Raw genomic sequence first — 12,999 nt, 5'->3', positions numbered from 1 at the left:
TCCCTCTCTCTCTCTTTTCCTCTCTCTTTCTCCCTTTTTTTTTTAAGGGCATAGTGTTTTTAATATATATATATATATATTTTTAATTGGGGTATAGTTGTTTTACAATGTTGTGTTAGTTTCTACTGTACAGCGAAGTGAACTAGAGTTCCCTGTGCTATACAGCAGGTTCTCATTAGTTCTCTATTTTATACATAGTAGTGTATATATGTTAATCCCATTCTCCCAATTCATCCCACCCCCTCCTTTCCCCCCTTGGTGTCCATACGTTTGTTCTCTACATCTGTGTCTCTTTCTCTGCCTTGCAAACCGGTTCATCTGTACCATTTTTCTAGGTTCCACATACATGCGTTAGTATACGATATTTGTTTTTCTCTTTCTGACTTACTTCACTCTGTATGACAGTCTCTAGATCCATCCACATCTCAACAAATGACCCAATTTCGTTCCTTTTTATGGCTGAGTAATATTCCATTGGATATATGTGCCACATCTTTATCCATTCGTCTGTTGATGGGCATTTAGGTTGCTTCCATGACCTGGCTATTGTAAATAGTGCTGCAATGAACATTGGGGTGCATGTGTCTTTTTGAATTAGGGTTTTCTCTGGGTATATGCCCAGTAGTGGGATTGCTGGATCATATGGTAATACTATTTTTAGTTTTTTTCAGGAACCTCCATACTGTTCTCCATAGTGGCTGTATCTATTTACATTCCCACCAACAGTGCAAGAGGGTTCCCTTTTCTCCACACCCTCTCTAGCATTTGTTGTTTGTGGATTTTCTGATGATTCCCATTCTGACTGGTGTGAGGTGTTACCTCATTGTAGTTTTGATTTGCTTTTCTCTAGTAACTAGTGATGTTGAGCATTTTTTCATGTGCTTCTTGGCCATCTGTATGTCTTCTTTGGAGAAATGTCTATTTAGGTCTTCTGCCCAGATTGGGTTGTTTGTTTCTTTAATATTGAGCTGCATGAGCTGTTTATATATTTTGGAGATAATCCTTGATTCATTTGCAAATATTTTCTCCCATTCTGAGGGTTGTCTTTTCGTCTTGTTTTTCATTTCCTTTGCTGTGCAAAAGCTTTGAAGTTTCATTAGGCCCCATTTGTTTATTTTTGTTTTTATTTCCATTACTCTAGGAAGTGGATCAAAAAAGGTCTTGCTATGATTTATGTCAAAGAATGTTGTTCCTATGTTTTCCTCTAAGAGTTTTATAGTGTCCGGTCTTACATTTCTGTCTCTAATCCATTTTGAGTTTATTTTTGTGTATGGTGTTAGGGAGTGTTCTAATTTCCTTCTTTTACATGTAGCTGTCCAGTTTTCCCAGCACACTTATTGAAGAGACTGTCTTTTCTCCATTGTATATCCTTGCCTCCTTTGTCATAGATTACTTGACCATAGGTGCGTGGGTTTATCTCTGGGCTTTCTATACTGTCCCATTGATCTATGTCTCTGTTTTTGTGCCAGTACCATATTGTCTTGATTACTGTAGCTCTGTAGTACAGTCTAAAGTCAGGGAGTCTGATTCCTCCAGCTCCATTTTTTCCATCAAGGCTGCTTTGGCTATTTGGGTTCTTTTGTGTCTCCATACAAATTTTAAGACTTTTTGTTCTAGTTCCATAAAAAATACCACTGGTAATTTGATAGGGATTGCATTGAATCTGTAGTTTGCTTTGGGTAGTATAGGCATTTTCACAATATTGATTCTTCCAATCCAAGAACATGGTATATTTCTCCATCTGTTGGTATCATCTTTAATTTCTTTCATCAGTGTCTTATAGTTTTCTGCATACAGGTCTTTTGTCTCCCTAGGTAGGTTTATTCCTAGGTATTTTATTCTTTTTGTTGCAACGGTGAATGGGAGGGTTTCCTTAATTTCTTGTTCAGATTTTTCATCATTAGTGTATAGGAATGCAAGAGATTTCTGTGCATTAATTTTATATCCTGCAACTTTACCAAATTCATTGATTAGCTCTAGTATTTTTCTGGTGGCATTATTAGGATTCTCTATGTATAGTATCATGTCATCTGCAAACTGACAGTTTTACTTCTTCTTTTCCAATTTGTATTCCTTTTATTTCTTTTTCTTCTCTGACTGCCATGGCTAGGACTTCCAAAACTGTGTTGAATGATAGTGGTGAGAGTGGACATGCTTGTCTTGTTCCTGGTCTTAGAGGAAATGCTTTCAGTTTTTCACCATTGAGAATGATGTTTGCTGTGGGTTTGTCATATATGGCCTTTATTATGTTGAGGTAGGTTCCCTCTATGCCCACTTTCTGGAGAGCTTTTCTTTTTCTTTTTTTTTTTTTTTTTTTGCGGTACGTGGACCTCTCACTGCTGTGGCCTCTCCCGTTGTGGAGCACAGGCTCTGGACGCGCAAGCTCAGTGTCCATGGCTCACGGGCCCAGCTGCTCCACGGCATGTGGGATCCTCCCAGACCGGGGCACGAACCCATGTCCCCTGCATCAGCAGGCGGACTCTCAACCACTGTACCACCAGGGAAGCCCCTGGAGAGTTTTTATCATAAATGGGTGTTGAATTTTGTCAAAAGCTTTTTCTGCATCTGTTGAGATGATCATGATCATATGGTTTTTATTCTTCAATTTGTTAATATGGTGTATCACATTGATTTGTGTACATTGAAGAATCCTTGCATGCCTGGGATAAATCCCACTTGATCATGGTGTATGATCCTTTTAATGTGTTGTTGGATTCTGTTTGCTAGTATTTTGTTGAGGATTTTTGCATCTATATTCATCAGTGATATTGGTCTGTAATTTTCTTTTCCTTTTTTTTTTTTGTGGTACGCGGGCCTCTCACTGCTGTGGCCTCTCCTGTTGTGGAGCGCAGGCTCCGGACACGCAGACTCAGTGGCCATGGCTCACGGGCCCAGCTGCTCTGCGGCATGTGGGATCTTCCCGGACTGGGGCACGAACCCGTGTCCCCTGCATCGGCAGGCGGATTCTCAACCACTGTGCCACCAGGGAAGCCCTATAATTTTCTTTTTTTGTAGTATCTTTGTCTGGTTTTGGTATCAGGGTGATGGTGGCCACATAGAATGAGTTTGGGAGTGTTCCTTCCTCTGCAGTTTTTTGGAAGAGTTTGAGAAGGATGAGTGTTAGCTCTTCTCTAAATGTTTGATAGAATTCGCCTGTGAAGCCATCTAGTCCTGGACATTTGTTTGTTGGAAGATTTTTATTCAGTTTCAATTTCATTACTTGTGATTGGTCTGTTCATATTTTCTATTTCTTCCTGGTTCAGTCTTGGAAGGTTATACCTTTCTAAGAATTTGTCCATTTCTTCCAGGTTGTCCATTTTATTGGCATAGAGCTGCCTGTAGTAGTCTTTTAGGATGCTTTGTATTTCTGCGGTGTCTGTTGTAACTTCTCCTTTTTCATTTCTAATTTTATTGATTTGAGTCGTCTCCCTCTTTTTCTTGATGAGTCTGGCTAATGGTTTATCAATTTTGTTTATCTTCTCAAAGAACCAGCTTTTAGTTTTATTGATCTTTGCTGTTGTTTTCTTTGTTTCTATTTCATTTATTTCTGCTCTGGTCTTTTTGATTTCTTTCCTTCTGCTAACTTTGGGTTTTGTTTATTCTTCTTCCTCTAGTTCCTTTAGGTGTAAGGTTAGATTGTTTATTTGAGATTTTTTCTTGTTTCTTGAGGAAGGCTTGTATAGCTATAAACTTCCCTCTTAGAACTGCTTTTGCTGCATCCCATAGGCTTTGGATCGTCGTGTTTTCATTGTCATTTATCTCTAGGTATTTTTTGATTTCTTCTTTGATTTCTTCAGTGATCTCTTGGTTATTTAGTAATGTATTGTTTAGCCTCCATGTGTCTGTGTTTTTTGTGGGTTTTTAAAAAATTTATTTTATTTATGGCTGCGTCGGGTCTTTATTGCTGCACACAGGCTTTCTGTAGTTGGGGCAAGCGGGTTTCTCATTGTGGTGGCTTCTCCTGTTGTGGAGCACGGGCTCTAGGTGCACAGGCTTCAGTAGTTGCAGTGTGCGGGCTCAGTAGTTGCGGTGCATGGGCTTAGTTGCTCCGCGGCATGTGGGATCTTCCTGGACCAGGGCTCAAACCTGTGTCCCCTGCATTGGCAGGTGGATTCTCAACCACTGAGCCACCTGGGAAGCCCTATGTTTTTTTCCCTGTAATTCATTTCTAATCTCATAGCGTTGTGGTCAGAAAAGATGCTTGACATGATTTCAGTTTTCTTAAATTTACTGAGGCTTGATTTGTGACCCAAGATGTGATCTATCCTGGAGAATGTTCCGTGCGCACTTGAGAAGAAAGTGTAATCTGCTGTTTTTGGATGGAATGTCCTATAAATATCAATTAAATCTATCTGGTCTATTGTGTCATTTAAAGCTTCTGTTTCCTTATTTATTTTCATTTTGGATGATCTGTCCATTGGTGTAAGTGAGGTGTTAAAGTCCCCCACTATTATTGTGTACTGTCGATTTCCTCTTTTATAGCTGTTAGCAGTTGCCTTATGTATTGAGGTGCTCCTATGTTGGGTGCATATATATTTATAATTGTTATATCTTCTTCTTGGATTGATCCCTTGATCATTATGTAGTGTCCTTCCTTGTCTCTTGTAACATTCTTTATTTTAAAGTCTATTTTATCTGATATGAGTATTCTGAAGTGGGTGTCTTGTAGCCAGCATATATATGGGTCTTGTTTTTGTATCCATTCAGTGAGCCTGTGTCTTTTGGTTGGAGCATTTAATCCATTCACGTTTAAGGTAATTATTGATATGTATGTTCCTGTGACCATTTTCTTAATTGTTATGGGTTTGTTTTTGTAGGTCCTTTTCTTCTCTGGTGTTTCCCACTTAGAGAAGTTCCTTTAGCATTTGTTGTAGAGCTGGTTTGGTGGTGCTGAATTCTCTTAGCTTTTGCTTGTCTGTAAAGCTTTTGATTTCTCCATAGAATCTGAATGAGATCCTTGCCGGGTAGAGTAATCTTGGTTGTAGGTTCTTCCCTTTCATCACTTTAAGTATATCATGCCACTCCCTTCTGGCTTGTAGAGTTTCTGCTGAGAAATCAGCTGTTAACCTTATGGGAGTTCCCTTGTATGTTATTTGTTGTTTTTCTCTTGCTGCTTTCAATAATTTTTCTTTGTCTTTAATTTTTGCCAATTTGATTACTATGTGTCTTGGCGTGTTTCTCCTTGGGTTTCTCCTGTATGGGACTTGCTGCATTTCCTGGACTTGGGTGGCTATTTCCTTTCCCACGTTAGGGAAGTTTTCAACTGTAATCTCCTCAAATATTTTCTTGGGTCCTTTCTCTGTCTCTTCTCCTTCTGGGATCCCTATAATGCGAATGTTGTTGCGTTTAATGTTGTCCCAGAGGTCTCTTAGGCTGTCTTCATTTCTTTTCATTCTTTTTTCTTTATTCTGTTCCGCAGCAGTGAATTCTACCTTTCTGTCTTCCAGGTCACTTATCCGTTCTTCTGCCTCAGTTATTCTGCTATTGATTCCTTCTAGTGTAGTTTTCATTTCAGTTATTGTATTGTTCATCTCTGTTTCTCCTTTAATTCTTCTAGGTCTTTGTCAAACGTTTCTTGCATCTTCTTGATCTTTGCCTTCATTCTTTTTCTGAGGTCCTGGATCATCTTCACTATCATTATTCTGATTTCTTTTTCTGGCAGGTTGCCTATCTCCACTTCATTTAGTTGTTTTTCTGGGGTTTTATCTTGTTCCTTCATCTGGTACATAGCCCTCTGCCTTTTCATCTCGTCTATCTTTCTGTGAATGTGGTTTTTGTTCCACAGGCTGCAGGATTGTAGTTCTTCTTGCTTCTGCTGTCTGCCCTCTCACCTTTGTTTTTTTGTTTTTTGTTTTCCGGTACGCGGGCCTCTCACTGTTGTGGCCTCTCCCGTTGCGGAGCATAGGCTCCGGACGTGCAGGCTCAGTGGCCATGGCTCACGGGCCCAGCCGCTCCTTGGCATGTGGCATCTTCCCGGACCGGGGCATGAACCCATGTCCCCTGCATCGGCAGGCGGACTCTGAACCACTGCGCCACCAGGGAAGCCCCACCTTTGTTTTTTTACTCTAGTTTGTCAGTCTTTTTCTTTGGTGATAAATTGATGAGTTTAGACTATATTAATCATAATTATTTTGCAATATTTTTAAATGTTTATTTTCTCCTTTTTTTCTTATTTCACTTTTTTCATTAATTTAGAATTAGTTCACTTTATTGTTATTATTTTAGTGGTTGCTCTTGAAATTTACCATGTGTATTTAACTTAACAAGTCTAAATTCAAAGTCTTAACCTTTCTCCTGAACAAAATCTCCAACTATTATTTTTGAATTATTTCTCCTTTCAATTCTGTCACTGTTTGCTTTACATATTTTGAGGCTTTGTTGTTAGGCACATGTATATTTGTCATTGTTGTCTCTTCCTGATGTACTCACCTGTTTATCATTATAACCTCTCCCTCTTTGTCTTTAGTAATTTTTCTCATCTTGAAGTTTGTTTTGTCTGATATTCATCTATGGTTATTATTATCGTTACTATTTATGTGATATATCTTTCTCCAATCTTTCACTGTCAACCTATTTGTGTCTTTGAATCTGTTGTCCACAGTATATAGCTGGATCTTGCTTTTTTAATTCAGTTTGACAATCTCTGCCTTTTATTGCAGTGTTTAGGTTAAGAGTTAGCAAATTATGGTCTGTGGGCCAAATCTGGCGTGCCACCTTTTTTGGGGAATGGGGGTTAACAGCTTTATTGAGATATATTGACATACCATACAATTCACTCATTTAAATGTACAATTCGGTGGCGTTTAGTAGAGTCATAGTTGTGCAACACCAGCACAATCAGTTTTAGAATCTTTTCGTCACCCACTGTACTCTTTGGGCATTACCCCACCTGTCTCCCCATTCTCCCCTCCTCATCCCAAGACAACCACTAATCTACTTTGTCTTGATAGATCTGCCTACATTTCATACACATGATATCATGTAATATATGGTCTTCTTAATGGGCTTCTTTCACGTCGAATAATGTTTTCAAGGTTTATCCACTTTGTAGTATGTGTTGTACCTCATTCCTTTTTGTTGCCCAGTAATATTCTATTGTATCACTTTTTCCACTCATTTGTTGATGGATATTTGGATTGTTTCTACTTTTTGGCTATGAACTTTATTAGTGTACAAGATTTTATGTGGACGTGTTTCCATTTCTCTTGGGTATATACCTATGAAAGGAATTGCTAGGTGATATGATAACTCTGGTTTAACTTTGGGGAGAACTGGCAGACTGTATTCCAAAGTGGTTGCACCATTTTATATTCCCACCAACAGTGTATGAGGGCTCCAGTTTCTCCACGTTCACACCAGTACTTGTTATTATCTGTCTTTTGATTGTAACCATCCTAGTGGGTATGAAATGCTATCTCATTGTGGTTTTGCTTTGCATTTCTTTGATAGCTAATGATGTTGAAAAAAATCTGAGTCCTTTGCCCAGTTTTTAATTGGGTTGACTTTTTACTGTTGAGTTGTTGGAGTTCTTTATATTTTCTAGATAGAAGGCCCTTATCATATGTATGATTTGCTAATATTTTTCCCCATTCTTTGGGTTGTCTTTTCACTTTCTTGATGGTGTCCTTTGTGCGCAAAAGTTTAAAATTTTGATGAAGTCCCACTGACCTATTTTTTCTTTGGTTGCTTGTGCTTTTGGTGTCATATCAATGAAACCAATGCCAAATCCAAGGTTGCACCCCATATTGATTGAGTTCTCTTCAACCATGGCAGTAAAGCTGTTCATCCTCCACCTATCCCACCCTGCACATCCACATGGACCAAGGCAGTAGGGGGTGGGGGAGGGATGGGAGCAGGCAAGCACAAGTGCCTCACCAATTATTTTACGTCTTTGGTCAGTATCCAAGTACTGAAATGGCTGTTTGGCCATTTTTATGCAGCTTTGTAGCTGCTGTGTGGAGAGAGTGTTTAACCACCACCTGCCTCACTCATAGTCAAACCCTGCTTCCATTACCTCTTCCTTTGAACATTGCTTTCAAATTTTCACTCCTTGTCTCATTCTACTTCTAGTTTACTAATTCTCTCTCTAGATTTTTATTCAGGTTTAATCTGCTGTTTAACTTACACATTGCATTTTATTTCATATATGCTATTTATCATCTCTAGTAGTACAGAATTCTTTTTTTTTTTTCCCTGCAAAATCTTCCTGTTTATTCCTAATGGTCCTTTTGTTGCATGCTCATCCTTTATCTCTTCAAATATACTATATGTAGCTCTGCTGTGTTCTTTCCCTGACACTTCCAGTATCTGCTATGTGTTGCATCTGCTGACTCCTGCTCTCAGTGTCCTGCCCTCTCGTGTGTTTTAGGATCTTTGTGTATGAGCTCAGTGTGGGGGAGCTCTGTACACCTCTGTAGGGGAAAACTTCTTACAGCGAGGACTCGCTTTTACTTCTGCCAGTAGCCAGAGGGCACCAACCACCGGAGACCACTTTCGCCCTCCAGAAGAAGGTGGTGCAAGGCTCTCGCTGCTGTCTGGCTACCGAGCTCTGGGCCTGTGATGAGCCAGAGGAGCAGAACATGGGTCACCTGCTCCTCATCACTGGCCCCAGGCTCTGTAGCCACAAAGTCGTGCTGCCCTCTCACTTCCTTTCTGGCCCCAGTTCCTCCCTTTTTTGTGGGCTTCTCCTACCTCTTTTATGTCCAACAGTGCCTTAAAATTTTATTCTAAGCAGGATATAATTGCTCTCTAGTGGGAGGGCCCCACAGAGCACCTGATCAGCCACACTACGAGAAGCAGGAGTCAAAGTTAACATTTACTGAGCTTTGACTATATGGCAGACGCTAAGCACCTCACGTGGATTAAGTCACTCAAACCTCAGAACAGCCCTACAGGATGTGTATTCTTATTATCCATGTTTTATGGATGAGGACATGAGGGCACAGAAAGGTTAAATTACCAACCGAGTTCTCACACAACTGGCAAGTAATAAAGCAGGAAGTCTGCTGTCTGGCTATAGGATCCATGCTCTCGGCCACTGCGACCCACAGTCAGGGGATTTTGTTTGTATCTATGTGTGATATTGTGTGTGCAAGTCAATTTCAGCATGTGTGCATGTGCCAGAGTAGCTGTTCCTGTGTCCGTGGATATGAATGTCACTTGTGTGACTGCCTTTAGATGCTCACTGTGATGTCACCTTCTCAGTATGGCCTTCTCAGGACCATCTCATTTAAAATCATACATTCCCCTGCTTATTCTTCCTCTGTACTACTAATAAATCTCTAACACACTACATAGTTTACTCCTTTTGTTTATGTCTGCTTCCCCAGTAGAACATGAGCTCATTCTGGCTGCTGTGGGGAGAGCACACCATAAGCAGGGTGGGTACAGCCCAAGCCCAGGTTGGAGGCTGCTGTGACAGTCCTAGTGAAGATGGTGTGACTCAATCTAGAGTGCTTAGTGGTGGATGTGGGGATGAGTGGCTGGATTCAGGATGTGTTTAGAGCAGACAGGACTTACTGATGGTTTGCATGTGCAGCATACAGGAATAAAGGCGTCAAGGAGAACTCCTCACTTTGTCGTCTGAGTGAGTGGGCGAGATGGGGAGCAGTGGGAAAGGGGCAGATTCTGAGGGCAAGGAGGTTGGGAAGCAAGAGTAAGAGTTTAGTTCTGGCTATGGTAAGTGTGTGATGCTAAGCTAAGTGGAAATATTGAGAGGGCTGTCGGGTATGAGTCTGGAGTTCAGAGAAGAGGAAGGGGCTAGAGATGAAAATTTAGGAGTTGTTGGCTTATTGATGATAATGAAACCCGTAAGACTGGGTGAGATCTGTTAGGGAGTAGATGTGATAGAGAAGACAGAGAAGGGAGTGTGGACTGGAAGGGGGAAGGATGTTGCCTTGGTCCAGGAAGAAGAGTCTGAACCAGCCATGGGCACTAAGCCGGGTACAAGTCTTTGAAAAGCATGGATTAAAAACTGGCAGGATTTGGAGCCATCTCCCCACGAAGCCTCCCCTGACAACTCTTTGGGGTGCTTCCATGGTCAGTGTCCCCAGAGCTCCCAGGAGGCAGGGTCAAATATAATTCATCTCCTGTCACTAGTCCCCTGTGCACAGCACAGTGACTCTTAGATGAATGGATGAGTGAACAAATGCCCCACTCCCCTCTCCCCTCCCAGCTCCTATTAAGGAACCCAAAAAGATGATGCCCAGAACAGCCCTCCCTATGGTCAAGAAGCTGGTGACAGCCCCGACTGGGCCAAGCAAAGCCAAGTAAGGGGCAGGGTGGCGGAGGGGGAAAGAGGAGGGTACAGAAGAAATGCTGCTCCCTGCCCCCATCCCCAGTTCTGATGGGGACATGTTTCAGGCCATCTTGGACACCCAGCGGAGACAGTCAGAAGTGCCCTTCCCGAAACTGCAGTAAGTGTTGATGCCTCCCTGCAGTGGGGTGAGGCCTGGGGTGTTGTGCTGAGGGACAGAGATGGGGAGAGGCTTGGGGTCCAAGTAGGCCCGGGCCCCAAGTAGGCCCGGGCCCCTGAGGGTCTGCTCTCACAGGCTCCAGCAGCAGTTTCCTCAGTGGGTGTCCAGGCCAGAGTGGCAGAAAGCGAGCCCAAACCCAGGCTTCACAGCAACGCTCTGCAGCCGGTCAGGTGAGAGGCCCAAGACATGGGAGAGTGGGGATCTTGGGCAGAGTCTGGTTCTCAGGGGTGTGGTGTGAAGGATCCCAGGCCAAGGGGGACCAGACTCAAACTGTCAAGGTACCCAGTCCTCGGCTGAGACCTCACCCCCATCCCCACAGGGCAAAGAGCAGAGCAGCCTTACAAAGGCCCCTCATGTGAATCAAACCCCAACTCTGGACAAGACCCCCAGCCTAGAGAAGACCCCATCTCCGGATAAGGCTGGCAGCCCAGAGAAGACCTCATCTCTGGACAATGCCCGCAGCCCAGAGAAGACCTTGTCTCCAGATAAGGCCCCCACTCCAGAGGAATCCCTAACTCCAGATAAGGTCCCTATCCTAGAGGAGACCCCAACTCTGGAGGACAAAGCCCCCAGACCAGACAGGGTCTTTTCTGTGCATGAGGCCCCGGTCCCAGAAGTCCCACCTGGTCCAAAGATGGCCCTTCCTAGGGACGAGGCCCACACCCTAGGAGAGGTCTTGACCACCAAACAGGTGCTCTCTGAAGAGGCCTCCACCGGAGACAACACTCAGTTCCATCACTTCTCTCCGGAGGAAGCCCTGCTAAACGCCAGGTCTCTTGAGGCTCAATCCCAGGAGGAGGTTCACATGCCAGGGGAGCAGCCCCTCTGCACGGTGAAGCGTCCCCTGGATAAGACGGACGGCTCCCCTCTCCAGTCCGAGCCCAAGTCCAAGTCAGGGTCTATGCCTGCCCTCGAGAAGGCCTACCTCCAGCAAGAGGCTACCACTCTCCTGGAGGAGGCACCAGCGAAGGATGAGGCTACCCCCAAAGAGGAGGTGTCCCCCGGAGAGGTATCCCCTGCTCAGAAGAATCCACATCCTATCGTGCTGACTCCAGAGCCCCAAATGACTCCCACCCTCCACCCCTTGGCCCCGCAAAATCTCACAGATAGCAAAAGTGACAGAGACGGCATGGTGAGGATAAAGGACGAGGTGGAGGCTTTAAGGAGGTCGCTGGAGCTGATGGGGGTGCAGCTGGAGTAAGCGGGGAGGGGTGCGGGGAGGGGAGGAGAGGGGTGCGGGCTCTGGGCTTGCCCGGCCCACCCCTTCCCCTCGGTCTCGCGTCCGCAGAAAGAAGCTGACTGACATCTGGGAGGAGCTGAAGAGCGAGAGAGAGAAGCACGTGTTGCTGGAGGTGGGCGGGGTGCGGGTCCCCGGCGGGGCGGGGGTGGGCGGCTGGCACTCCCCTGACGCCCTCTCTCCACTAGGTTCAGATGACGCGGACGACCCAGGAGTCCCGGAACCTGGGCTCCTTCCACGCGCAGACGCAGACGCACTGAGGGTGGGCCCGGGAGGGACTACGGCGGGACCTGGAGCGAAGTCGGGCTCCGGCCACCCACGTCCTTGCGCACGATTTTGGGAAACGCAAGAAAGTAAACTCTGCCGTGTACGCGCGCCACGCCTCCCTGGTCCCTGCAGGGCGGGGTCTGCGCGGCGGGGCGGGGCTGGCGTTCCGCGCTCCCGTCCCTCTGCTTTCCTGGCAGCCGCTCCTGGGCACATCTGGCCAACATGTGGCTTCCATTACCGTTCCCAAGGCCTGCGCATGGCTATTTTTATCCACCGGATGGCGAGGGGGGAGGGTGTCTCCTTCGGACGCTAGTCCCCGCGCTGGAGAAATGGCCGGCAGGAGGGGCCCAGGAGGGGTCGGGCCTCTGCCCGGGGGCCGGATTCCAGAATCCAGCTGTGCGCCAGGGGAGGGGCCGGGCGGGCCGGCTCGCCAGCCCGGAACCCTCCCAGTTGCCTTCACAGTCCGCTCTGGAACGCAGTGACACACGAACTCCACAGGCCAGCTCAGGCACCCCAGGTTACATTGGGGCTAATAGCGCCTTAGCGTCAAGGTTAGGGTTCCGAGGCCTTGTGTGCGTGCGCGCGCTTGTGTGTGTGATTGCAATGATGCATAAACCTGGGGCATTTGTAGGGACGGGGGCAACGTGTACCCGGGCGTTTGCCGGTAAGGAATGCATTTGTAAGGAATGCGGTTGATTTTTGTGTGTGCGTCTGTGGTGAGGTGGTGGAGTGTGGGTGCAGGAGTGTGTTTTTGCCATGTGTGAATTGAACGCAAGCATGTGTGCTGAGGCGTCGGGTGGGTGGAAGGAGGTGGTCAGCCTGGTAAAGGGGTCTCAGCCCTGGGGCCCCCTGCATGGCAAGAGCCTGGGAGTCATTAGGGGGAAGGATAACAGAGGGAGACTGAGTCACTGAGAATGCAGCTTTCATTGGTCACGTCACCTCTTAACCGTCCCCCAGAGAGGGGATGGGGACCCTGCGTCCTGCCCTACTCCCAGGGCCTTCTGGCTGGACGGGGGGGGG

At 45.3% G+C, this 12,999-nt stretch overlaps 1 protein-coding gene across 1 annotated transcript in view; it reads left to right on the top strand.

Annotated features, from left to right (window-relative positions):
• The window catches only part of SH3D21 (SH3 domain containing 21), an 18,610-nt gene extending 6,638 nt beyond the window's left edge, over positions 1-11,972 (top strand). Inside the window, exons 11-16 of the mRNA XM_007453863.1 lie at positions 10,175-10,268; positions 10,363-10,415; positions 10,551-10,645; positions 10,795-11,672; positions 11,764-11,827; positions 11,901-11,972. Of these exons, the coding sequence (XP_007453925.1) occupies positions 10,175-10,268; positions 10,363-10,415; positions 10,551-10,645; positions 10,795-11,672; positions 11,764-11,827; positions 11,901-11,972 (1,256 nt within the window). The remainder of the gene's footprint in view (positions 1-10,174; positions 10,269-10,362; positions 10,416-10,550; positions 10,646-10,794; positions 11,673-11,763; positions 11,828-11,900) is intronic.
• Positions 11,973-12,999: the final 1,027 nt, after the last annotated feature.

This window comes from Lipotes vexillifer, unplaced genomic scaffold, assembly GCF_000442215.2.
Source record: "Lipotes vexillifer unplaced genomic scaffold, Lipotes_vexillifer_v1.1 scaffold213, whole genome shotgun sequence".
Lineage (NCBI taxonomy): Eukaryota > Metazoa > Chordata > Mammalia > Artiodactyla > Lipotidae > Lipotes > Lipotes vexillifer.
This window is presented reverse-complemented; position numbering and strand designations above follow the sequence as displayed.